At 44.8% G+C, this 26,469-nt stretch overlaps 2 protein-coding genes across 6 annotated transcripts; both read right to left on the reverse strand.

Annotated features, from left to right (window-relative positions):
- Positions 1-369: 369 nt before the first annotated feature.
- On the reverse strand, positions 370-6,322 carry LOC123443492 (rab escort protein 1). 5 transcript variants are annotated; one of them, XR_006630682.1, is made up of 12 exons: positions 5,261-6,322; positions 5,055-5,177; positions 4,769-4,868; positions 4,389-4,427; positions 2,471-2,687; positions 2,313-2,388; positions 1,997-2,192; positions 1,812-1,892; positions 1,358-1,463; positions 987-1,088; positions 832-915; positions 370-725 (listed from the first exon to the last, which is right to left on the reverse strand). XR_006630682.1 is itself a non-coding variant. In XM_045119875.1 (10 exons), the coding sequence occupies exons 1-9, from the start codon at positions 6,019-6,021 to the stop codon at positions 1,374-1,376; spliced, it is 1,683 nt and encodes a 560-aa protein (XP_044975810.1). In that variant the 5' UTR covers positions 6,022-6,320; the 3' UTR covers positions 370-725; positions 1,358-1,373. The 5 variants fall into 5 exon arrangements, 3 of the variants coding, with proteins under 3 accessions (XP_044975810.1, XP_044975811.1, XP_044975812.1); XR_006630681.1 differs by lacking the exon at positions 987-1,088; XM_045119875.1 differs by lacking the exons at positions 832-915; positions 987-1,088 and having other exon boundaries at positions 5,261-6,320.
- A 14,388-nt stretch (positions 6,323-20,710) lies between these two features.
- Positions 20,711-23,567, reverse strand: LOC123443494 (cysteine proteinase inhibitor 12-like). The gene is made up of 4 exons (XM_045119878.1): positions 23,202-23,567; positions 22,851-23,070; positions 21,215-21,360; positions 20,711-21,124 (listed from the first exon to the last, which is right to left on the reverse strand). The coding sequence occupies exons 1-4, from the start codon at positions 23,412-23,414 to the stop codon at positions 20,972-20,974; spliced, it is 732 nt and encodes a 243-aa protein (XP_044975813.1). The 5' UTR covers positions 23,415-23,567; the 3' UTR covers positions 20,711-20,971.
- Positions 23,568-26,469: the final 2,902 nt, after the last annotated feature.

A 26,469-nucleotide genomic window follows, 5' to 3' on the forward strand; every position in this document is an offset into this window, starting at 1 on the left:
TGCAACGCATGAGATCAATGTCATATGTTGTTCAACCTTTTATTATGTTTTGTTGGACGATCTTTCAAAATATGAAAGGTTTAAATTCTTAGAATAGTCATGTACTGAATATGAATTTAACGATATTTTTTTATGGCATGCACTAGCATTATGTTAGACCGTTAGCTACAATTATGGTCAAAATTTAACATAAAATACGAATGAGATCAATAAACCAACACGGAGGTAGTAGGATCATTAAGTATGTCTACTAGAGGGAGGATAGGGGGAGGGGGATAGACTCCAAGCACAACCCTAGAGCTTTTTTTTCCTAATTTAAAGTTCTTGGAATTTTAAATTTATCTAGTGGTTAGCAAAGAACTAATGAGATACCTCAATTGACGTTTTTTTACTCATAAAGGAGTTTGCTAGAAAACGATAAAAATAGTTTGCGGGTGATAACATGGTAAAATAGTTTCTGGATTTGCTAGTAGCCAGAAGAGAAATTCATCCAAGGAGTTTAAACTCAATTTCACTAATCTGTTTCACTCATACAAAGAATGAGTGCAACAAATGAAAGGCGCCACATGTAGCTTGTGCAGTAACAACAAGTACTGCAACAAGCCATACAAACAATCGATGCTGTCTATAGTCCCACTCGCTGAGCAGATCAGCCAGGTTGGTGCGATGTATCTAAAATGCCTCCATGTATCTTCTGCGAGAATTTGTCCAGAAAAACACTAACCCTGGGGAAAATAACAATCTACTCAGGACATGATTTTTATCGTAAGGTGGGCCAGTATGATATAGCATCCAAGTGTTCACAAGAAGATTTTAACACAAATGGTGCACCTTGAACGATCCAAACTGGGAATTACCGGAGCAAGTGAACCTCATAAGAAAGCCATGTTGCACCATCTATCATCGTACATTGTCCTAACGAAATTGAGATATATTTAACTCGATGGCATTCGATACTTGGTTTATTTGGCAAATACCATACATACTTTCCAGAGAGAATGTTGCCCATATGTAAGTAGATGCTTCAACAGCTTCTGGTTTTCCATTAAAACATTTTCGAGAGCTTTGCCGGCATTTCTTTTGTTAACCTTTTTTTTGATTGAGCATCCAAACAGGTCAACCAGCATGGAGAAAACTGTTTCAGAAATTTTGATGGTGCAAGTTCACAGTTGTTGACAGCGACATTTCGAAATGTAATGAGGTTATTAGCAAACAATGCAAAGTCCCACGTGCAAATGTTTTAACATTTTCAAACACAATAAGATAACTACTCCATGGGCAATGATTTTGGTACCTTCACATGTAACAAGTTAATACGAGCAAATGGTACAAGTTCCACATGCAGGGATGTTATTACCTCTGCAAACATGTTTCTACTCTGCAAGATCAGAGTCATCATCGGCATATTTAGGAGCTGCGTTTCTAGGCAGGAATTCTTCGTTAGGATAAGTATCGGTGAATAACTGCAAGAAAAATAACGAAAGGAATTTATAAGATGAAGGACAGATGGTTGCATGTGTTTTTTCTGTGTTCACATCTCATTATGCTCAACAGAGCTAGTGACGTTATCAAGTAAATGAAGAGCTAATCTCCAAACCTACATCAGACGCAATGTAATTAACAAGAACTAGACGAATCCACTGCACTATATAGATATACTAGTTACTCTTTCTTCAATGCAAACACCGTAATAAAGCACTCGCTATTGACATGAAGAGTTCGGTTCTGAAGCTTCCATGATGAGCCAGAATCCTGGCCTGTATCTCCTGGTACAGAAACGAAATAAAATTTATCAACACAGAATGCAATACCTGTTTTGTCGATTCCAGTATATCTCTGTAGTCCAGGTTTTCATCAGGCATAGGGCAGGACAATACAGTACCAGATGTTCCCTAATAGTGGACGACAGGACAATGGATGTTTTAACACAAATACATATATGACACCTGAACAGCACATATTTTTACTAGTGTTGAAAATGATCAAATAAATGCACCTGTGTGATCTCTTGAACATACACATAACTCCAGATTAGCGCTGGCTTTGTATCCTCAATGTTTCTGCTGGTTGTCTCCAAATGGCCTTCTGAATCATCTGAAGCCTGGGTACTGAAAAGAACCTCCATTGCCTTGTTTATGTACTGCTTTCCCGTAAAGGCATCGGTACAGGGAGTAGACAGATATACCATGAACCTGCAAGGTGAAGATCAGCTTGTAAGCAAAGTTGCCTGCCTATATGGTGACAATTTCAAATGCAGTTGTTCCTATGTCAGATGCAGAAAAGTAAACACTAACACTGCATACGTAACTTACATTCCAGGAGGGCATACTGCTACATTGCTGCTCAGCTGAAGCGCCCGAACAGCTGTAGCTTGCTGCTCTTGTAATGCTAAAACGAAGGAGACAAATGAGAAGCAAATCACTTATTCAAGCAATACAAACATTAATAAAGGAGAGATATCTGTCCTTACATTTTGGGGGGAAAACAACCAGAACGTTTGATGAAGCCTGTTTTATGGAGCTGCTGATTATGCATACTCCCCTGGCAACTTTTCTCGTCAAGTTTGAGTCTGAAGTACCAGAAGACATGTCCAATGAAGGAATTTTGTATGAGGGACCAAGTATCAACTGCTGGCACAAAATATCCTGACCAGAAGCCAATCTGGTGCCTATATAACGCTTCTTTTCCTGATCAAGAGAATGTTGATTGTTGGGTGCTATTCATAGATTACAGAACTGATCGTGCAGATCCCTAACTAAAGCATGAGACATCACTCATAGGCAAATAAACACTGAAAATGATCACTGATCTACTAATTCTGGGAATCAACCTAATGCGTTCAAATATATAAAATGAGTCAGTGTCATGCTTATCCTGAGCACGTTACCTAATGCGTTCAAATATATATATACAGAAAAGCAAAGATATAAAGTTAAGCTGGAGCGTAAGCAATCTGTGCCGCACGTTATATGTTGGGATACGCGCATGTGAGAGAGAGAACCTTATCTACAAGAAAGTGTGAATCTCGATGCAAACAAACGGTTCAAATAGCAACCACCCCAGCTAGTGTTGATAGCAAATCCATGCCCTATATACGCGTGTAGTTACTCCCACTTTTGTTTGGTATGTTGTAGGTAGTATCTATCATATCAGAGAGTATGTACGCGTAATATATAGTGTATAAGAATACTTAGATAGTATATATACTACTTTTTAGGTAGTATGTACCATATTTTTAGCATACTCATTTTTACGTACAAATATGTACGTATTTCATAATATTATAAAAACTATGGATTAACTTTTTTTTTCATGTAACATAATTTGTACTCCCTTTGTAAACTAATATAAGAGCGTTTAGATTACTATTTTAGTTATCTAAACGCTCTTATATTAGTTTACAGAGGGAGTAGTATCTTATATATATTATGTGAACATACTCAAAGTGATAAATTAGTATATATACTACCACATGGGAGTAACTACACCCGGTAGTAGGAGGTATTTTCTGTAAAGTAATATCCCTTGCATGTAGTCCTTCTGTAAAGTAATATAAGATCTTTTAGATCACTATTAGTGATCGAAAAGATCTTATATTACTTTACAAAGGGAGTACTCGAAATCAGGCTCTCCCTGACTGCTTTGCAGATTGGACAAACACTTTGGCAGAACTATTCTTGCTGAGCTCAGGACTGAGATGCATAGCCTTGGTGGTTGCCAGACAAATTTTCACCATCTAAAGATGCCAAAAGAATATGAGTTTTGCAGATTGTTTTATCTTTTTCCAGACTATGATAGCACAGGAGAACCTAATTATGGTAACACTGCATCTTTTCCCTCTTGAAGAAGCAGCAGCAGCAGGTAATTTTGCCAAGAGTAAAATACACTGGAGGTCCTAAAAGTATTCCAACTATGTCAAGTAGGTCCTTAAAGTTTGAAACCGTTCACCGTGGGTCCTAAATGTGTGCAAGTCATTCACTGCAGGTCCTAAAAGTATTCCAAGTGTGTCAAGTAGGTTTAAAAAGTCGCGGGTAAAATACACATATAGGACCCGCAGTGAACGATTTCAAACTTTTAGGACCTACTTGACACACTTGGAATACTTCTAGGACCTACTTGACACACTTGGAATACTTTTAGGACCTCCGGTGTATTTTACTCTTTTGCCAATTCTCTCTACTCTATCTTTGCTGGATCAAGTGGGTGTCATAGAATCTTATGCCGATTTGCGATTTGTTGGTACACATTTGAAGATGACAGTAAAAGTTACCAAAAATATATAAAAACTGAGCAACAAATAGGAAAGATTATATTTTACAATTGACTATATCAGACAGACAGACATTTTATCATAACACGTCCAGCATAGAGCTTAAATTTTATCATACCTGGTCCACAAGAAGGGCTGTGACTGGCATCCGCAACACCTGATTGACAGAAGAGAGATATACCAGAGTCTAAGTATCAATGGAGGCACAAAAAAGACAATACTTTACAAGATAATTGGTCATGTTCTTGCTTAAAAGAGCAGGTCATTCCAGTAGAAAGGTGCTAAACCCTCGGCCTACCACATCATCACTATGTTCCAGTTAGGTTGCAACAAAGGCTTACAAATCATGGGGTCAGAAAGATGATATAGCTGCACGATTATCATTAAGTCAAAGCAACAAGGTAAAACCAAAGAGCAGCCCATACCATCATCACGTTCCAGTAGTATATGTAAGATTTATCAGAAGAAAAAATGACATAGCTGAGAATAGCATCTTACATATAGGGCACCCTTAACAGCAGCAAAGCGACAGAAAGCTTGTGGTAGCTCGCCATGCCCATACATAGGATAAATGAAAGCACCTTGGGCATTAGCAAACCTGTTACAGATAAAAGGATCACATATAGAAAATTCAGACCACAGCAAGTCACGTATAAAATCACCAGATGTTAGACATCTCTAAAGCTACACCAAACTAAACAGATTACACAACAAAGGTATATACGACATAGAAGATATGTCTTCTCAAAAGAGGACCAAAAAAGGATCAAGTGAGCAAAGTGACCTCCCAATGGACGAGGAATAAAGAGCTAGGGTCTTGATTCCATCTCTCGTTGTTAGCAATTTCTCACATGAGTCTGCAGCATCTTGATCATAATCTGCCATAGCTATTGCATATAGCACAACCCTATAAAAAGACACAAAAGCCTAAATCAGTCAAATTGCTAAATAAAAAAATAGAGTACACTATTACACTTAGCATGTTCTTACGCTCTAATCTTGGGTTGAAGCTGCTGTTTCTTGAGGAATTCGATGAAGGGGAGGTCCAAGTCCTCCTCGGATATCTTACCAGAGGCTTCGCCCTCCCCATCCTTATCGGCAGAAGACGATGCGGCTATGTGTGACTGGACAAGCTTGAAGAATCTGAACAAGAGGGTCTTCTCCTTAAGATTATCCCTAAGATTAAGCTTCTCCTTAGACCGATGTGTGCTGTCCATGAAGATGGCCTGCCTAGAGTCTGGCACCGGGCAGAGCGCACCATCCCAGTAGATGAGGCTGCCCCCTTCCACGCTCTTGAACTCCACATGGTGGCTTCCCCCAGACCTCAGAAGAAGGTCCACGGCCTCGTCGGCGCAGTACAGAAGCCTGGGACCCACCAGGTCGACCGTGAAACGCCTGGACTGTTCGGGAACCGTCCCCGAGGTCTCAACCTCCGAGTACAAACTGCGGCGCTCGAGATCGACGGCGGTGTATGCAGCGGTGGCGGGCGAGGAGGCTGTGGTTGAGGAGGATGGGCAGGGGGTGGAGGAGTCGGGGGAGAGGAAGGAGGGGACGGAAGGGAGCGGCATGGAGGAGTAGAAGGAGCCGTAGAAAGGGTTGGGGTCGACGTGGAGGACGGTCTTCCCGGCGGCCGCGCAGGCAGCGGCGAGGATGGACTCTGGGAGGCCGGTGCCGCAGAGGACCACGTCAAAAGAGGTTGGGTCGATGGTTGGGTAGTCGTCCAGGGAGCCGCCGGCGGAGGCGTCAGCCATGGTCAGCGGCGAATCTCGAAATCAGATGGAGACGGGAAATTCACAAGATCTAGTGCGTGGAAGAAAGCAAGCGCGTCCGCCTGCGCATTCACGCAAACACGTTGGAGGCACAGCTCAGTGGCGAAAAAAGATCATACAGTGCTTGTTTCCAGCTCCCGGCGAGGCGAGGCACCCTGCTGCTGCCAGCCGTGCTACAAACTGTGGCGGGGGCGCGAGAGCGAGAGGACTGTTGGCTTCGGAAGACGAGAGATCGCCGCGAGTTCGATTTGGGTTTTGGGAGGAGGCGACGCGGATGCTTTCTTTCCCGGTATAATGCTAGCCGGCGAAAGTTTTTTTTAGCATCATAAACTTTATTCATCAAATGGTAAGATCGTTTACATAATGATAAAGAATAAAATCAGAGATGACAGTTTTTCATGCTTCGGACTTGTCAAAATTAATACAACTAGCAGGTGAAAGGCGCAGCGGCACGCCCCACCGATGGCTTAACCCGTGCTTTCATGTATGTTGTTTCTTATTTTAACATAAGAGAAGGAATGACAATGGGTTTAACGTCGAGCTGGTTGCAATAATTTATATAACGAAAGCTTTTTCATATAGACTATAATTCTTAAATCATTAAGTTACAAATGAAGAGGAGGGAAACATGGGATGCTGGGAGGTGGAAATGAGTGGAAACCCTTAAGTTAAAAAAATAAACATTTAAAAAAATTGAAATTCTAAACTTTTTGTATTTTCAAACAATTTTGAAATGAAGGTAACATTTTTTGAATATTGTTCTGGATTTTCCGAGCCAAAATTAAAAACACTAACATTTTTTAAAAAGTAAACAAAATTCTAAAAAGTGCGAACATTCTATGAATTTCTGAATATTTGTTCAAAAAGGGAAATAAACTTGCAAAAGATAAGTAAAAAACAAAAATAAAAAAGCATAAAAAGGAGTGAAATATCTATCAAGCAATAAAAAAACGGCTCAAAACATAAAAACCAGTAAATAACTTGAAGTGAACCAAAATAAAAAGTGGGATACACGTGTCAAGCCGAGGTGAGTCATTATTCACAATGTCAAACGCACCTGAAAGCTCCTAGCTTAGTAGCTTTAATATAGTAGTATATGTTCTGTTAAATATCCGCGGTTGAATTAGCTTTCCTAGTACAGTGATCAAAAGTGATACTAGCAAACTCCACTGCCACGAGGGAACACTCCACTATGGTTGGCACGCCTGTTCTCATATATGCGTTTGGATTAAAGATGTCCTCGAGTGCATTGAGACAGTCAGACTCAACTGCCAACTTCGTATACCCCAGATTTGCACCAAGATTTAACCCATATCGAATAGCGATTAGTTCTGCTACTTCTACACTCGCGCGCATGCGATAATAGATGAGTCATTGCACCTAGGAACTTACCTGATCATCGCGGGCAATGACATCACAAGATCCTGTGAAACTATGCGCATGAAAAGAAGCATCAACATTTATTTTAACACCTCCTGTCGTGGTTTTGTCATGGCAGATGTCCTCGTGAAAGGACTTAGTGTTGGAGTTATCGCACCTTGGTGGCGACTCAAACGGGTTGATCGGAAGCAAGACAGAGATTTACCCAGGTTCGGCCCCTCGTGAAGAGGTAAAGGCATACGTCCTGCTTGGTGTTTGTATTGATGGTGTCTCGATTACAAGGAGGGCGTAACTCGCCTGACCTAGCACTCGATGATTTCTAACCTGCCCTCTCCTTCCATGGGACTCGCATTTATATACAGGTCGAGCCCTTAGGGTTTACAAGAGTCTTTGCCTTTACACAAATCGTGATTCTTTCTATCTCTAAGTCGCCATCTTTCCAAGACTTGGAGATCTTTCCAACGATGGATTCTTCTCAAAGATCTTGAACCGCCATCCAGCTCCCGGCCTCACTGGGCCAAAACCGGAACCACTTGAGGATGAGTCGCCAACTTGGCGACCCGGCCCAACTAGGGCGGGTTACCCAACAGATAATATCCCCAACATTAGGCCCCAGATTGACTTGAATTTTTTCACGCCAATATTCTCACCCAGTTAGGGGCGACTCGTTCCACTCTTTTTATGCACCATGCACTTAAACCACCATCTGTTGCGAAAATTCCCAAGTCGCCGAACCACTTCTTGTTGGCATCTTCTTATCCCTATAATCTCGGAAGAGATAATGACGTAATCCCCAACGGATCCTTCGGCATTGATATCCCGAAAATTTTGGGCGCCATCATGGTGAATCTTTATCCCATTTGGCAGTTCCCGCTCGTGGCGCCTCGATCCCAGCGCCTGACCTAATAAATAGGCGGGAGGAACGGACGGGGCACATTTCCACCTACCCGTCTTGTCGCCCTCTTCTTCCTCACCACCGCACCGAGAGCTTCCGTCGCTGCCCGGAGACCTGCGTCTCCGGCCGCCGTATCCGACGCATCCCGACGCCCGCCGAACGCGCAACACTTCGCCGCGGATCATCCTCGGTTGCCTCCAGTCGCCATCACCAGGTAAGTCTTCCGCCATTAGAGGCAGATCTTTAGTTCCTTGAAGTTCATGTCCGCCGGTTTCCTAGAAAACCTTGAACGCCTCCATAGTCGATGGTTAGTTTGTGATGACAACAGTAGGCACAATAGCATCTACCATACCCTTAGTTGACTAGCTTCGGTTTGAAGATCTAGAAAAGTTTTCGTCAGATTAGCTTTCTATTTTCATATTAGTCAAAGGTCGTTCTTCTTTATCCAGGCTTTTCTCATTCATTTTGCTTGCTCCGTAGATCCATATGTTACTGCCTGTTTTATGAAACCTGTTTGTAGATCCATACTTTACCATTTTAGCGAACACCTCTGAAACTCTGAGCCATCCCTTTTAAATAGTAGGAAAATCCTAAATCGCCCTGGTACTCTGACCCGGCCCTTTGTTGGCGAGTCAACAAACTCCCTTGATCACCTGACAAATGTTTGGCGAGTCAATGGATCTTTTAACCATTTAGTAGGCACTTGGCGAGTTAATTTACCCATAATTTCTCCCTTTGTAGCATGGGTGCCGTTTTTAAAGTCGATTGGCTCCCGACCAAAGTTGATGAAACTCTTCTCAACAACTGTGTGAAGACGGGGAATCTTGACCCCAAAGAGGTTATCGGTTGGCGTTCCGGGTTGGGAGAAGAGATTCCCAACCCGAAGGAAGGAGAAATAGTTGTTTTTGTTGAGCACCTCGAACGGGGTTTTAAGCCGCCTGGATCAAAATTCCTCAGAGACGCAATGAATTTTATGAACGTCCGCCTCCAAGACTTAGGGCCTAACTCGATGAGCAATTTATGTCAGTTCCAAGTGTTCTCTGAAGCCTACTTGCGGATGGAACCTTCAGTTCCTTTCTTTTGGTACTTCTTTCATCTGAATTGCCGGACATAATTTTCCAACTGTTCTGTCTTGATAAGCCATGGAAACGCCCAAGGAAACCATGGAAACACCTAATCCGCCAAGTCCGTTGAAAACGACAGAAGATCCAGATGTTGCGGTCATCGCTGGCACTCGCTTTTCTAAGCCGGCCTCAGCAGTTTTGTCGAAGCATGTATCATCATCAGCTCAACCTTTTATTGAGCATGAACTTTCCAAGGCTAAGATCTCCCAGTATGAAAACCTTGAATTCAGAGAACTTTGCTCCGGCTTTGCAAGTCGCCTGGAGGCGAGTTATGAAATGGAAAAGAGCCTGCTCCTCATGATGAAAAACAGACATGAGGTACGCCTTACTGCATACTATATTATCCTCGTTAACCCCCAAGGGTCGGGTTATCTGCGGAAAGATGAGCCGGGTCTTGATAGTAGAAGAAAACTTTCGACCTGTAACCCCCAAGGGTCGGGTCATCTGTGAAAAGATGAGCCCGGTCTTGATAATTGAAGAAAACTTTCGACCTGTAACCCCCAAGGGCCGGGTCATCTGTGAAAAGATGAGTCGGGTCTTGATAATTTGAAGAAAACTTTCGACCTGCAACCCCCAAGGGTCGGGTCATCTGTGAAAAGATGAGTCGGGTCTTGATACTGTATAATTTCGTCTAAAAATTATACATTAGCCCCCGAGTGTCAGGGATGTTGCTTGCAATAATTCTGAGACTTGCCCCTTGATAACATATTTTGACAGGAATCTCTTGCCCAAGCTGAGTCAGCATTTGGCGATTTAAAGAAAAATTTAGCCGATCAGCAAGATGCACGGGCAAAATCAGAAGAAAAATATCAAACAATCTTATCTGAGATGGAGAAGCTGAAAGCCGCCTTAAAAAAGGCTCAAGCTGATCAAGACGCCATGGTAAAACGAGCAGAAAGAGCTGAAGCAAAATTGAATACCGTGCAACAAGAGCTGGCCGGCTTAAAGCAACACATCTCCAACATGGCACAAGCTATCTTTGGTAAGAAACAAGGCCCTGACCTTGCACTTTGTAAATAAATAACTTAGCATGAAGAAGTTACTAACCATTATTACCCTTTATATAGGTCCGAGAGCCGCCAACCTTCAGAACGACTGCGTCCTGATGCTGAAGGCGATTTACACTTTAACGGAGCAGCTGTATACCGGAAGCGTGCTGACCGTGAAAGCAGTGATGGGTGCCAAGGAACCCATAACATCAATAAAGAAGATGCTTGGCTGCTTATCTACTCTTCCGCCTCAGATTGGTGAGCTAACCCGGTCAGCTGCTCGAAAAGGGGTACTGACTACGTTGAGTTGGTGTCTGGCGTATGCTCCAGAATTAAAACCCGAAGAAGTAGCGGCAGGCTTTCCCCAGCTCAAGGACGACGGGTCAGAATTTGCTCAAGAGTACTACCAACGCGTTGTCAAAGAATCCCGCTTGGAGCGACTCAGCTTGCAGCAAGCTTGGATTTATCAAAGTATCAAGCCGCCTATGACGACAAGAACAAGAAAGTTAATCCGCCAATCTTTGTGACAACCAGCTTGACTCCGCGCCGACCCAAGAACCCTTTTGATTTGAAGGTGGATCTCTCATCAGTGCTGAACGATGAAGATGAATTTGCCGCTTTGTCCAAGTGTAACTGGGTATTGGGCGACTTGCAAATTGAAGTCGGTCAGAGCTCAAAGCATGCTGACCCGGAGAAATCAGCAGAATAATCCTTCATGGATTTGGCCATCAGAGCCATGTAATAAGTCTTTCATAGAAAACAACCCGCTTCTGTGATGTCTTTTAAAAACCCTTTTGTCGCCCTTAGGGCGCCTTATAATGCTTGATTCGCCGTGGCGATAATGATTTTAATCATCAATATGTTAGGCTTAAAAACATACATCAAACCATCTCAGTGAGCAATGGATGATAATAAACAACAACCGACTCAAGATGTTAAGGTGAGTCGAAAAAATCTGAAAAACCTTGTGGCAGTGCCAGGAAGGTAAAAAATAAGAATTTCGTCGGCTCATCAGGTCGCGACAGGATAGGACGAGTTATATAAACTCAAGTGCTACCCGAGGGAGACTTTTGTAAAAAAACTCAAGTATTTAGACCGGTTGATCAGGCACGAGTCAGGCTTCAGTGAAGCGGGTTCAGTGAACCAATGGTTTCTCTATTTTCCATGTGGGGCACTAGCCGGTACTAGACATGTTTTAACCAAGGCGAGTTCAGGGTCCATAAAGCGGAGTAACTCACCAAGAGTTCATGGGTCCATATGGCGATTCGGCCAACACACAGTCCAGTATAACCATTTGTAATGCGGTAATTTTTCGCAGGCCAAATGGGTAGTAAGGCTGATCTCAGTGAGAGGAAGCCCCAAAGTGACCTATGATTAGGGGGAAAACCGGTCATAGGATTGTAGAAGCGTATACGCTATTACCACAAAACGACTTGAGAACAAATAGCCCCCAAGTAAGCCGGCCTAATCCACAGAATCATATAAGGCGCCTATGTTTGAATCGCACGCTTGTAGCAACTTCGATCCTCTTTGGCTTATCGATACCCAGTTTTGTAAGAAGTGCATCATGGCGACTTATGCTCTTTGGTATGGATAGCATCCATGCTTGGGCGACTTGTTGAAGAGCAAAATAAAAAATCCATACTTTCAATAAGATGAAATAGCAGGAAAGCCCCCGAGCTCAGAGGCATCAATTTTATTGCTTCATAAAAAATGAAAAACTTACAAAAAGCAGAGCTAATAGCTCAAGTATAGTAAGGCCGCAAGTGGGCTATGTTCCACGGGCGAGTTGACTCAACCTCCGTGGTTGGCCGATCAGGCCGAAGATCCACCACATAGTATGACCCGTTGCGAAGGCTTTTGCTGACGACGAACGGTCCTTCCCATGGTGGTGATAACTTATGCATGCCCGTGCGATCTTGGATCAATCGAAGCACTAAGTCGCCCTCCTGAAAGGTTCGACTCTTGACCCGGCGGCTGTGGTAACGCCGTAAGTCCTGCTGATAAATCGCTGATCGGGCGGCAGCCAAATCGCGTGCTTTCTTCAAAGTGTCCAAAGAATCTTGACGCGCCAACTCGTTGTCCTGTTCCACATAAGCGGCAACTCTGGGCGAGTCATGCCTAATGTCAGTGGGAAGAACAGCTTCTGCTCCATATACCAGGAAAAAGGGAGTAAAACCCGTAGAACAGTTTGGGGTGGTTCGGATGCTCCATAGCACTTAAGGCAACTCCTCGACCCAACACCTTGGGGTGCGTTCCAGGGGAATCATGAGTCGGGGTTTGATTCCTCGCAACACTTCCTGATTTGCCCGTTCGGCCTGCCCATTAGATTGTGGATGAGCCACTGCAGAAACATCAAGTCGGGTGTGCTCACGATGGCAAACTCCTGCATCGCTCCTTGTGATAGATTAGTACCATTACCATTAATAATGTTGTGTGGATATCCGAACCGGAAGATCAACTTTTTCAAGAATTTGACCGCCGTCTCCGCATCACAAGCACCAACAGGTTCTGCTTCAACCCACTTGGTAAATTTATCAATCGCCACCAGCAGATGCGTTTTTTTGTTGGACGACATCTTAAAGGGGCCAACCATGTCTAACCCCCAGACCACGAAAGGCCAAGTAATAGGTATCATCCTTATTTCTTGAGCCGGCACATGAGCCTGTCGTCCGTAACGTTGGCAACCATCACACCGACGAACTATCTCCTCTGCATCTGCATGAGCCGTCGACCAAAAGAAACCATGACGGAAAGCCTTTGAAACCAAGGAGCGTGACCCGGCATGATGCCCACAATCTCCATCATGGATGTCGTTCAGAATCACGCATCCTTCTTCGGAAGAAACGCATCGTTGGAATACCCCAGAAGTGCTTCGCTTATATAATTCGCCATTGATGATGACCATGGATTTGCTCCGACGAACGATTTGGCGAGCCAACACTTCATCCGGAGGTAACTCGCCTCGGGCGAGATACGCCAGATACGGAAGAACCCAGTCTGGCATAACACGGAGAGCCGCCACGAACTGGGACTCAGGGTCTGGTATTGCCAACTCCTCTTCTAAGGGTAACCTTACGGAAGGATTATGCAAAGTATCCAGAAAGACATTGGGAGGAACCGGCTTACGCTGTGAGCCGAGACGCAAAAGGGCATCAGCTGCTTCGTTAAGGCGTCGGTCGATATGATCAACCTGATAGCCATGGAAATGACCCGCCACATCGGACACAGCCCTCCTGTAAGCCACCATGAGGGGGTCCCGAGAATCCCAAGTACCTGAAACTTGCTGAGCCACCAGATCAGAATCGCCGAAACATCTGACCCGCATGAGGTTCATCTTCTTGGCGAGTCGCAAACCATGAAGCAAGGCTTCGTATTCTGCAGTGTTGTTGGTACACGGAAACATGAGTCAGAGAACATAGCAGAATTTGTCTCCCTGGGGCGAAATCAACACCACGGTGGGCGCCAACTGTCGTGGTTTTGTCACGGCAGATGTCCTCGTGAAAGGACTTAGTGTTGGAGCCATCGCACCTTGGTGGCGACTCAAAGGGGTTATTGGGGAAACCGCCATTATCATCTTGCCCCTGAGGAGCCCCCTGTGGGGGTGGCTGTTGAAAAACCCCGGGCGGGTTATACCGCCGTTGGTTATGCACTGGATACTGGCCACTGCTTGGCTGCGGGCCACCCTGAGCCCCCGGTTCGGGGAAGCCGCCGAACGGGTTCTGGCGTTGATTAGGTGCACCAAACTGTTCCTCCCGTTGATTTGGGTCACCGCCTTGCCCTTTTTTGATCGCCTCCGCCCGAAACTCCTGCATCACGTAACAGTCCTCCCATGAATGAGTCGCCGGTCTGTCTGCCATGGCGTGGTGCGGGCAGGGGCCCTTGAGTATCTCGTTATAATTGTGCGGCTTTTTGCCACTGTAACCCCTCTTCTTCTGGCGCTGGTTGCCGTTGTTGGCATTGGTGTTGGCGACTAAGTCCGAGGATTCTTCCTGCTGCCTTCTCTTGTCGTTTGCTCCGTGATTATGGCGGGCGCGTCCCTGAAACAGGGTATGATTTTTGGATGACTCGCCGTTCCTTGGCGAGTTGGCCTTGCCACCATCCTCTCCTGGATCTTTGGTGCCGTCCGCCTCGGCGTACCTAGTGAGGGTGTCCATTAATTCCCCCATATCTTCGACTTTTCGCTTGAGTCACCCCAACTTCTGCACCAAGGGCTCGTAGTGGCAGTTCTGCTCCAAGATCAGCACAACCTGAGCCGCTGTGATGCCGTCCGGCGAGTGAATGATCTCCGCGACCCACCGCGTCCAGTGGTGGGCCGACTCATCCGGGCGCTGAACACAGTGCTGTAAATCGACTATTGTCATCGGGCGCTTGCAGGTCCCCCAGAAGTTTTTGATGAAACGCTCTTTCAATTCAGCCCAAGTCTGGATGGAGTTGGGGGGCAAGTTCTTTAACCAAGTACGCGTCGTTCCCTCGAGCATCATTGTGAAGTACCTGGCGCAGACTGCTTCACTCATGTCGAGCATGTCCATGGCGATTTCGTAACTCTCAACCCATGACGCCGGCTCAAGGTCCGGGGTGTAGTTAGGCACCTTTCTCGGTCCTTTAAAATCCTTCGGCATTCGTTCATTGCGAAGGGCGGGGGCCAAGCATGGCACCCCCACCTGTCTGCCGCCTCCAACAAACGATGCTGGGACGGTTTGGACGTCCGGGTGATCCCGACCTGGCGGGTCTCGGTGATCAGGCGAGTTGACCTGGGGAAAGGGTCGCGGTCCGCTGGTTATGGCGGGCTGGTCCTCTGGCCGGCTCCTGGTGCAGCTTGCCTGGGGAGTGGAGTGCAGCCGATCGAGGCTGTGCGAGAACTGGGCGTTTTGAACCACCGCTGTCTTCAACATCTCAATGGCATTCCTTGCTTCTATCTCAGCGGGGGTGTTGCCATGAATCGGAAGGGACTCTAAATGGCGAGTCGTGGCGAGGACGTTGTCCACCAGGTTGGAAAAGTGACCTCGAGGTGTGTGGAATCGAGGGACGCGATCAACAGCTGGCTGAAAAGGCGGGTTTGGTGGCTGGCCCGGCCCTCCTCCTGGAGCGTCTCCTGCCCCGGGAGTTCGTGGAGTGTCGAATAGGCGGGTCGGGTTGAGATCAGGGGGTAAACGACCCTGGTGCCTCCACTGATGGACAACGTGAGATGCGCGTTGATGCCTCTCGAGCCGCCAGTTTTCGGTGTTCAAGCGAGCTGCCTCAGCGGTAATTTGAGCCTGCCGGGTCTCGATCCTGGCGGCGTCTACTTCAGCGTCGCGCTGAGCCTTTGCCACCCCATCTTTAGTTTTGTTAATTCTGTGTTTATCGCGTCCTGGTTTTCTGACGTTATAGGGGTCGCCATGAGCCTTGTTATCTCTGCCGCCAACTCCACCAAGATCGCAGCTGGGCTTCTGGATGTTTCGCCAATCCCGTCGTCGCCTGCCGAGTTTGGTGGGGGCTGAGTCGCCCCTGTCATGTAAACAGCGATCTAATGGCGGGTCCGATCGAGAACCTTGGGGTCCATGGCTAGTGACAAACCTCCGAGGCAGCCCCCATGTAGAGACTGAATTGAATCTGAGTCGCGCATGGATGATTCGTCATCAGTGTTGACCGGCGTGGTCTCCTGGGTCGCCGATCGTTCTGGTTCCTCAGATCCCTGTGTGAAACCAACAAAGACCGAACGGGTTAGGTTCGGCGTTGCGATGGGGCGAACGTACCTGGCCGGCTCGACGATGTCGGAGAAGATGTTCGGCTCAGGCATAGGCGATCCAACCATGCCGACGAAGACGTTGATCTTGCCGAAGGGGATTTTGTAGCCGGATTCGATTGAATCGGCCTCGGGCCCCCACAGCAAGTTATTGATGTAGTACTTCCCGCGGCGGCTCCGAGTCATGAGCCCCGTCGCGTAGCTCCCAGACCCTGGTATAGAGCTCCCTTTGAGAACTCAACTCCACCGTGCGCAGGCCCCACGGTGGACGCCAACTGTCGTGGTTTTGTCACGGCAGATGTCCTCATGAAAGGACTTAGTGTTGGAGCCATCGCACCTTGGTGGCGACTCAAAGGGGTTGATCGGAAGCAAGACGGAGATTTACCCAGGTTCGGCCCCTCGTGAAGAGGTAAAGGCCTACGTCCTGCTTGGTGTTTGTATTGATGGTGTCTCGATTACAAGGAGGGCGTAACTCGCCTGACCTAGCACTCGATGATTTCTAACCTGCCCTCTCCTTCCCTGGGACTCGCCTTTATATACAGGTCGAGCCCTTAGGGTTTACAAGAGTCCTTGCCTTTACACAAATCGTGATTCTTCCTATCTCCAAGTCACCATCTTTCCAAGACTTGGAGATCTTCCCAACGATGGATACTTCCCAAAGATCTTGAACCGCCATCCGGCTCCCGGCCTCACTGGGCCAAAGCCGGAACCACTTGAGGATGAGTCGCCAACTTGGCGACCAAGCCCAACTAGGGCGGGTTACCCAATAGATAATATCCCCAACACCTCCCTCTGCAGGCTTCTTCCATATATGATCTCGCTTGCGAGTAGGCTGATTTGGAGTGTTTGCTCGTAAAAAATTCGTTGCTAGCACCCGGGTCGTCATTGCTGCTTGTTGAGGCTACTGAACTATCTCACCTTTTGTATAGATTCTCCTTTGCCACCAAATAAACCACATTGCTACAAGGGCGAGCTCAGCTATAGGAGTGTTATGTAGTGACGACTGCAACTGGATTAGGCTGTCAAGATTAATAGAGTCCGATCGGTCGTGGCAAACCACCTGTTAAATCTCCTGAGATAGCCCTAGCTCCGTCTAAATTGCATGCTCCCCGATACAAGTGAACAAGCAATGTTGTATATATTCTATTCCACTAGAACAAATCGGACATTGCGGGATTAGAGAAATATGTCTAGTTGCAAGGGCATCATAGCATGGTAGAACCCCCTTCAGCACTTTCCATCCAAAGTATTTGATCTTCCTCAGTAATTGAAGTTTCCAAAGATCTTTCCAAGCTCCATTTAATGAGGCACTACTTGGGCAAGTCTAATTCAAGTGTTGTCCAAATTGATACTTAAATTCAACATGGTATGCCGAACGTACGAAAAAGGTCCCAGACCTTGTATGTTGCCAAGCTACAAAATATTCAACAACCTTCAAGCACCCATTATCTTGTATGAGGGTCAATTATCTCTTGCACTTTTGTTAGCATAATACCGCCCTTGGGGTAATGGGCTTCCTGCTCATACTAGTGGGTATCCACGGGTCATCCCAAATGTTGATGTGTGAGCCAGAACCCACACACCATACGCATCCCCTTCTGAAAGTTTGAATACAGCTACAATACCCTGCCAAGTGAACGAAGATCCTTTCTTGGGGTCAGATTTCAGAATATCTCCATTGGGATAATATTTTGCCCACAAAACTTGTGCACACAAAGATTCAAGATATTCGAGTAGTCGCCAACACTGCTTTGCTAACATGGCAAGATTAAAGTTGTGAAGGTCTCTAAACCCCCATGCCACCTTTTTTTTCTTCGGTACACACATTTTCCACCAGGCAAACCAATGCATCTTTTTCTTCTCCTCACCATCACCCCACCAAAACCCAGAAATTTCATCGATGAACGATTTACATATCCCTTTAGGTAACTTGAACACAGACATAGCATATGATGGAATCACGTGTGCTACTGATTTCAGAAGAATTTCTTTACCTTGTATTGAGAGGATATTTTATTTCCATCACTTGAGCCTCTGGCATACCCTGTCCACTAAGTGCTGAAAACAATTAGTATGGTCAACACCAACCATAGTTGGTAGCCCGAGATATTTGTCTGACAAGGCTTCAGTTAATGTATCCAGAATTCCACACACCATCTCTCTGTCGTTAACTCTCGTATTTGGGCTGAAAAAGATAGTCGACTTTGGAGTACTCACACGCTGCCCTGAGCTAGCACGATATGTGTCAAGAACCCTCTGAAAGAGTATTTGCATCATGATTAGAGGCTTTCATCAAAACCAAGGAATCATCTACAAATAAAAAATGAGAGATAGACGGGGCCTCTCTACATACATTTATACCTTCAATTCCTCTCGTTTCCTCCTCAAAAAATAGCATGCTCGAGTAACCCCTCAGAACAAATACAGGGACATAGGGGTCCCCCTGTATCAAGCCCCTAGTCGGTATGAATTCCTTCGTTTCAGTATCATTAAATCTGATTATATAGCTTACCGAGGAAACACACTCCATGATAAGCTAAATCCATTGGGTATGGAATCCCAACTTATTCATCATCTGTTGCAGAAAACCCCATTCTACCCTGTCATAAGCTTTTAGCATATCCAACTTAACTACACATATTCCATTAGAGCCATGGGTTTTCTTTTTTATCGAATGAAAGCAGTCGTACACTACTAACACATTATCAGTGATTATCCTGCCTGGTACAAAAGCACTCTGAGTGGGGGAAATTACCTCGGGCAAGATTTTCTTCAGTCTATCGGCTAGCATCCTTAAAATTATTTTTAAACCATGTTACATAAACTAATGGGTCCGAACTGGGTTATTACCTCCAGGTTGTTAACTTTTGGGATTAACACCACATTTGTGGAATTCCGCCCATTCGGGATATTCTTATTGTTGATTGCATCAAGCACTTCCTTTGTAAGTTCATCCCCTACAATATGCGAGAACTGTTTAAAGAAAATCGTATGGAGCCCATAAGGTCATGGGGCCTTCAAATCGCCTATCTGGAAGAGAGCTTTCTTCACTTCATCCTTTGTATAAGGTGCAATCAACATTGTGTAACCACCGGCTTGACAGTGGATAGTAAGTCGTCATCAATCATCCCTGCATCATTATTAAAGAGACTCTAAAAGTACTAAAAAATCAAGGGTTTGAGGTTATTACCCTCAACCCAATTATTATTATTATTATTCAGATTCTTGATCAAGTTACGGCGTGCTGAGGCAAACAGGTTAAAAAATTGTATTAGGGTTTAGGGTTTAGGTTCGCGTGACCACGCTGGACCGAGTATATCTCCTCGTGCTCTACGAGATTCTCTATCAACATCGAGAGATCACGCTGTTTTGCCTTCACCTCTGAACTATATGGCTCTCTCATGAGCGTATCTAGCTCCTGCTGAGGGTCTCTCTAAATCATTACGTGTTCAAACATTACATTGCACTCTTTTTTCCTTTATGAGTTTACTCTCATGGTTCTCATCAAGGTTTTTAATGAAATAATATTAACATAAGAATATATGTCATACATCCTACTTTTTCTTGGCGGGTTTTTTAATGGGTGTATACAAAACATATTAATTGTCCTATAAACTTACCAATGAGTTTTTATCCTCAAGGTTTTCTCATATAAGTTATCAAAGAGACAATAAAATATGTTATATCATTTTCTTTTTATTTTTTATACTGAATTTTGACGGAGTTTTAACAATATATCAAACACTATTCTTCTCATAGTTTTCTCACAGGGTTTTTGAAGGAGTTATTCAAAATCATATATGCTTGTGTTTCAGAGCAATACCCTCAAAGTTATACAAAGATACAAGACATAGAAGAAGCAACTTTGTACAATGAAGATTGTTAAGAATAAACCAACGTCATTTAGCACTAATCATCGTTAGAATTCGTCACGTGTGTCCAAAACGTCGTACAGACATGAACGTCCGTACGGGTGTTTCTCACGCCGTACATGCGCCTATTGTAAACGGACGCCTCTTCGGAGGCGCCCAAATCCTTGTATAAATAGAGCCTTGCCCACAATCAATGAACACAAGTTTTCTCACAAATTCTTACAAAAATGATACACTTAGCTAATTCCGTAAGCTGCCCATCTGTACGTGTAGCATTGTTCTTTCTGAAAAAAAAAACCCTTATTTGTAAGGAACAGGAAGAGATGAAAGGATCAAAGGTGTCTTTGGTGTTTCTTTCCGAAACGGAGACAAAAGTCAATCAATTAAGAAGATATAAGAAAAGAATTGCAGAGTTAATTGTGAAAAACCCGGACAAAATCCATTATAAACAGACCACGGACAAACCGCCAGTGTGGATAGATGAACGCTGTTGAATTGGGGGTATTGGAAACTTTATCAAGTACCTGACCTTCTCAAACAAAAATACCACATCCAGATTGTTGAGTCGTTCGTGATTCAAACAGAATGGAAACGTTTCTGATGATGATTCAACCAAGCATTACCAAGCAAATAACTATGAACATACTCCACCATTATCTTACCTAGCACTCTACACTATCGAGTAACCCAAATTGACAGTGTATATCACAGAGTAACCGAAATTGACAGTGTATATGGCAGCCAACAGTACCCTGAGTTACGAGATTGGTTACACATTCCACCATTAACACCAACCAAGTAATGTTCAGCTAGTAAGAAACAGAGTTCCATCGTGCCGCATTCAACAACCAAGCCGGTGCAGAAAGCATAATATGCAGGTAGAGACAGGTTTACTGTTTATTTCTTAATACAAACTACATTACTGTGAGCTTAACAAATCAGATTCACTGGCTGCTAGATTCGTCATGCTCCGGCTGCATCTGGTTCAGCACAAAAGCTCCCTCAAGGTTCTTATGCACCTCGGCTTTCATTTTCTCCTCCTTTGTCCCTCTCTTCAGTTTCATGACGATATCAAATTTGGCGAAGTCTTCAACAACCTGGTCACGGTAGATGCAAAGTAAAGCTGAGATGAATATTGGTACTCGCGAAGGAGAGTTGGAGTAGAAGAACAATTACAGAAAACAAACCTCAGCCTTTGCGCGAACGATTTCAATAAGTTCATACGGGAAAAGGGAATTCGACCTCTCCTGGATTGATTTCACAGCATGGCTTGCAGCATCTTTGACTACAGGATCATGCACAGGCACATCACGCCATCCAGGCTCATGTCCCCCTGAAATTGGTTTGAGTTCAATACAACGAGTTCCAAATTAGGGGAAGCTAAACTATATAAGACCTAACATGTAACACAAGTTCATGTCTATATTGTCATCCATATCATATGCAACATCTGATATTCAATGACTTCCTAATTTAACCACTTGGCATCAGGTTTCAACTTGTTTTCCCTGTTCTGCCAAAGAAGAAAATAGGCCGGTATGCCATTCGATGCCACTTCAGAAAGAATATGTGAAGTTCTTCCAGAAACAAGCGGCGTACAGCTAGAACATGTCCTTTGGTCAATAACACTTCTTTACCCCTACCCCTCCTCTGCTCAGATGGTTAGATTAGATGTTGCAATTACACTATGGTACTTTTTACATCTCATACTTTTCTGATTCTTCATAAACCATATAGGGACACAGAAAATAGGGAGAATGTAACAAACCACTGGAATAATTTGGACAAATGCCGAGATAGTGTGCAACATCCAGTTATGTAATGCACCTTTACTTTTTCTAAAATCAGCCCGTCTATCAGGTTACATGAGCAAAACGCCTTTACTGTCTGAAATTAGAAACTACAAACTGGTATGAACACTTACCAAGTCGTGGCAAATATTTACAGTTATGTGAGCTAATTACTTGAATTTCATTTGACAAACAAGATGCCCTGATGTCAACATAACACTACTAAGCCTGATCATGATAGTCAAACTACTATATACTCACTTCATGAAGTTTTTTGGCAACATAACATTTTCTATCATATGAAAGTAACTATGAGAAGTTAATCTACAAGAAATAGTACTTTGTATCATATTGCCTAGGAAAATCCATCATGCAAACATAACCAGTTGGTTCTTATTGGAGAAGGAGAAACTGAACTTGTCGGATGGAATACCATCCAAATGGTACCCATGTAATAATATTCCTCGTTATCTGTAAGGCACAAGTGGCAGCAGTTGATGAGAGTGGTGAGGGACTGAGGGTTGTGATGCAGCAACCTCGGCTGAGCCAAGGGCTTACTCATGTGACCACTACATTTAACGGGTATGGACGGTGGTATGTAGTAGTTGATTTTGCTGCAGCCAGATGAGGCCTCTCGCTTGTGGAATGAATGAAGCATTTTACAAGAAAAGAGAGATCAAGAAGTGGCACGGTGTTTTGAAGTATAGGAGACCGGTTTGTTGGATGAACATACAAATCTCAAATACTGGAGCAGTTATCAAATTCTCGTGCCAAAAAATGATTCCAAACTATCATCCCCAACCCCATTTGGGTGATCTGGTACATTGATTTTGAAAAAATGAAATGAAACCACCTGAAGGAATACACATGTTGTTGGGAAGGAGGCTATATCGGATAGGAGTACTAGGCAATAGGCATTTCTACAAACACCTACGACTCACCGCATCACAAGTATCTTAATATATCACACATAGTATATAGGAATAACACAAGCAACGGACAGATCGCACGGATGAAACCAGCGGAAGCGTACCTCTCTTGGCGCCGAGGTCGGAGATGGTGAAGGAGGTGGCGTCCCCGGTGTGGCGGAACTCCTGCAGCTCCTTGGAGTCGAGCCACGGCTTGACCCAGACCTTGGCCTCGTACACCTTCTTCCGCCCGGCCTCGAGCGCCTCGAGAGTGAGGTGGTGCAGCGTGCCGGCCACCGTCTGCTCCTTGGCCTCCACGACCCGCACGAACTCCAGCAGCGCGTTCTGCAGCACCACCACACACGACTCAGAAATCGGTACCCCAATCGACCGCGCCAGTTCATCACAGCAGCAAAAATAGCAGACCATCCGAGGAGGAAAAAAAAAGCAGAGGATGAGTAGTCAAATCGCGTCACCTCGCGCTTGTTGTGTTCGTCGACGGCGAAGCGGGCGAGGCCGTCGGTCTCTAGGCTGTTGGCCGCAGCGGGGTTCTCGCTCTTGCCGCCGAGGACGTGGCTAGCCATGGTTCCGATGGCGAGCGAGGCGGAGCCGACGAGGAAGAGGAGGGCTAGAGCGGCGAGGAGGGCAACGGGGGCGGAGGAGACGGGCCGCGTCGCAGCAACGCGCATGCTCTGCCGGAAGAGTCCTTTGCGGTTTCGCTTTGCTTCGTGAGTCTGCCGGAAGAGCGCTTTGCGGTTTCGCTTTGCTTCGTGAGTCGTAAAGTGCGTGTGCGTGGGTAAGGTTTGGATTCTGCACTGGGGAAGGGAGAAGGAACGCAAGGGGCGTGGAGAGGGGGCGTCTCCGTCTCGTCTCGTCCCTCCCGTCGGCGGGTCAGGGCCGTTGCGGGACGTGTCGCCACGTGTGGAGGCTAGGCGCGGGATCCACGGATGGGCGGTGCCAGCACGTTGCTTAGGATGTAAGCGATGAAGAAATTAAAACCGCTTTTCCTGGTAGGCCGAGTGGCCCGGGTCATTTTTTATTTATTCATTTGCAAATTTCCCTCCAATCACTATAAATCTAGTCACATTTTAAGCATATAGCAAATTTAACATCCAAAACAATAAACGATTTTTTTTATTTTCCAAACATTTGGAGCTTTGCTAAAGATCCGAACAACCTTGAACCCGTCGATCGTAGAGTGGATGCCGAAGCTCGTCGCACGATAACTTCCATGCGCGAGCGTAGCCGTGGGCGCGCTTGTTTTGCTCGCAAGTGCCCCCCCTCAATTTCCTGTTGTTTTCTCCCCAATCGCCGCGGTCTCCCATGATTCCCTCTCCTCTCCTCGATTTTGATTCCGCTTCAATCTAGCGGAGTTTGTCCAATTTCTTTGCCAACTGCTCCTCCCCCCTCTCGATTTTGATTCTACATTCAATCGAGAAGCAACTCCGCCCTCATCTCCTTCCCCTATCCGCTTCCACGACGTTGGCATCACAGGGAACATCTGCTTCCACGACGATTAGAGGCGAGGATTGAGTGTTGCTTCTGCGAAGGTCGGCGGTCGTTCCTGCTAGTGAGTTCATCTACTTCCCCTATCCCCAACCCTTCTTCATTTGGTCAGCCGGTGGTGATTGAATCCCCGGAAGTTTAGTCCTGATTCGGTCGGTCGGTCGTTGTGTTTTAGTTCGAGGTTGGGGATGATGGAATCCATTGTAGTTTAGTACTCGTGTGGATGGTTCGAGGCGGGGATGCTGGAATCTCCCGACGTTTCAATCCCGATTTGGTCATGGCTCATGATGTTGTAGTTCTAGGTGTGTCGAATCTCAATCTCAATTTGGTGAGAACGTTGGTATTTCAACCTTGGATTTTGTCTCCGGGGTGGTTTGGGGTCGTTGAAATTTGTGTGTGTAAATGAACTTCATACCAATATGGGGAAGTTCCGCTGCCGCATGCCTCTGTAGCCATGAAATACCAATCTAGAAACGTTACAGTACCCTACCGGAGAGGGGAGATCATCTCCGGTGGCCATCTTCATCATCCCGGTGGAGGTCATGACGAGGAGGGAGTAGTCTATCCTCGGGGCTGAGGGTATGTACCTAGCTATGTGTTTAATCTCTCTCTCATGTTCTTGAGATGTCATGATCTTGATATATCACGGGCCTTGTTAATATAGTTGGATCATATGGTGTTTGTCTCGTGCTATTGTTGTGATGAATTGAGTCTTTCACTTTAAGATCTCGTTGTGTTGGATTGAATATTCAGGTTTGAGAGCACATGATATATATCTTGCATGCGGATACCCGTAGTGGCATTGGGGTATTCAAGCGATTCACTTGATATATGTTGTGGCATCAACTCGCGGATTCCCGAGGTGACATTGGGTTAATCTAGGCATAGGGGTTGACTGCACGTTTTCATATTATGTTCTCCAATAGAAATCTTGGTGTGCTCCTTGAAGTTCTTTGTGTTGGATTGAGTATTATGAATCTGAATTTGTTATGGTGTTATTTTAGTACGAACTCTTGATAGATCGATCGGAAAGGATAACCTGTTATCTTAGTACGAACTCTTGGAAAGATTGATCGAAAAATAACTTTGAGGTGGTTTCGTACCCATAAACAATTTCTTCTTACGTTCTCCGCTAGATAGGAACTTTGGAGCGATTCTTCATCGCACGTTGAGGGATTGTTATGTGATCCAATTATATTAGCATTGTTGAGAGATTGCACTAGCGGAAGTATGGACCCTAGGCCTCATTTTCAAGCATTGCAATATCGCTTATGCTCACTTTTGTTACTTGATACCTTGTTGTTTTTATTTGTTCAGATTACAAAAATAAATATCTACTATCATTACTACACTTGTATCACCATCTCTTCGCCGAACTAGTGCACCTATACAATTTACCATTGTATTCGGTGTGTTGGAGACACAAGAGACATTTTATTATTTGGTTGCAGGGTTATTTGAGAGAGACCGTCTTTATCCTACGCCTCCCATGGATTGATAAACCTTAGGTCATCCACTTGAGAGCAATTTGCAACTGTCCCACAAAACTCCGTGCTTGGAGGCCCAACACGAGTCTATAAGAACAAGTTGTGTAGTAGACATCAAGCTCTTTTCTAGCGCCATTGTCGGGGGGGGGGGGGGTGAGTGCTTGAAGGCATATCTTTAGATCTTGCAATTAGTTTCTTGTTTTTCGCTAGTTTGGTTTTATAAAAAGAAAACTAAAAAATGGAATTGAGGTGGTCTCATATTGTTCATCTTTATCATGTATTTCGTGAAAATGATGGAAAGGAAAATTGTGCTCAATTGCTAAAGAAAGAAAGTATGAAAATGCTTAATGTGAAGTGGTTGAATGATGAGCATGATAGTAATATTGTTAGTATGAATTCTCTGAATATCCATGATGTTAATGATATGCAAAGACACAAGCTTGGGGATGCTATGTTTGATGAAGATGATATTTTTAGTCCCCCAAGTTTTGATGAGCAAATTTATTATGATGAAAGCATGCCCCCTATTTATGATGATTATATTGATGAAAGTGGGTTTGAAAGAGTGTCAACTTTAGGTACTAATGATCCCACTATTTTGGAGGGAGTTGAATCTTTTCAAAATGATAAAAGAAACAATTCCTTATTTAACACTATCTTAAATTTCATTTCCTTATTTGACACTGAAAACTTTTTATTCCCTATCTAACGAGTCTAAATTTATGCCTTTTATGACACTTTTGTCCATTTT

Source organism: Hordeum vulgare, chromosome 3H (assembly GCF_904849725.1).
Source record: "Hordeum vulgare subsp. vulgare chromosome 3H, MorexV3_pseudomolecules_assembly, whole genome shotgun sequence".
Classification (NCBI taxonomy): Eukaryota; Viridiplantae; Streptophyta; class Magnoliopsida; order Poales; family Poaceae; genus Hordeum; species Hordeum vulgare.

Bases quoted from the DNA above. Each gene is read 5' to 3' on its own strand.
- LOC123443494 (XM_045119878.1), bottom strand. From the start codon at position 23,414: ATGCGCGTTGCTGCGACGCGGCCCGTCTCCTCCGCCCCCGTTGCCCTC. The intron at 21,361-22,850 runs GTACGCTTCCGC...AACCAATTTCAG, and splicing joins CGACCTCGGCGCCAAGAGAG to GGGGACATGAGCCTGGATGG. The intron at 21,125-21,214 runs GTTTGTTTTCTG...TACCGTGACCAG, and splicing joins TCGTTCGCGCAAAGGCTGAG to GTTGTTGAAGACTTCGCCAA.
- LOC123443492 (XM_045119875.1), bottom strand. From the start codon at position 6,021: ATGGCTGACGCCTCCGCCGGCGGCTCCCTGGACGACTACCCAACCATC. The intron at 4,428-4,768 runs GTAAGATGCTAT...TCTGTCAATCAG, and splicing joins CTGTTAAGGGTGCCCTATAT to GTGTTGCGGATGCCAGTCAC. The intron at 1,893-1,996 runs GTGCATTTATTT...GTCCACTATTAG, and splicing joins ATGTTCAAGAGATCACACAG to GGAACATCTGGTACTGTATT.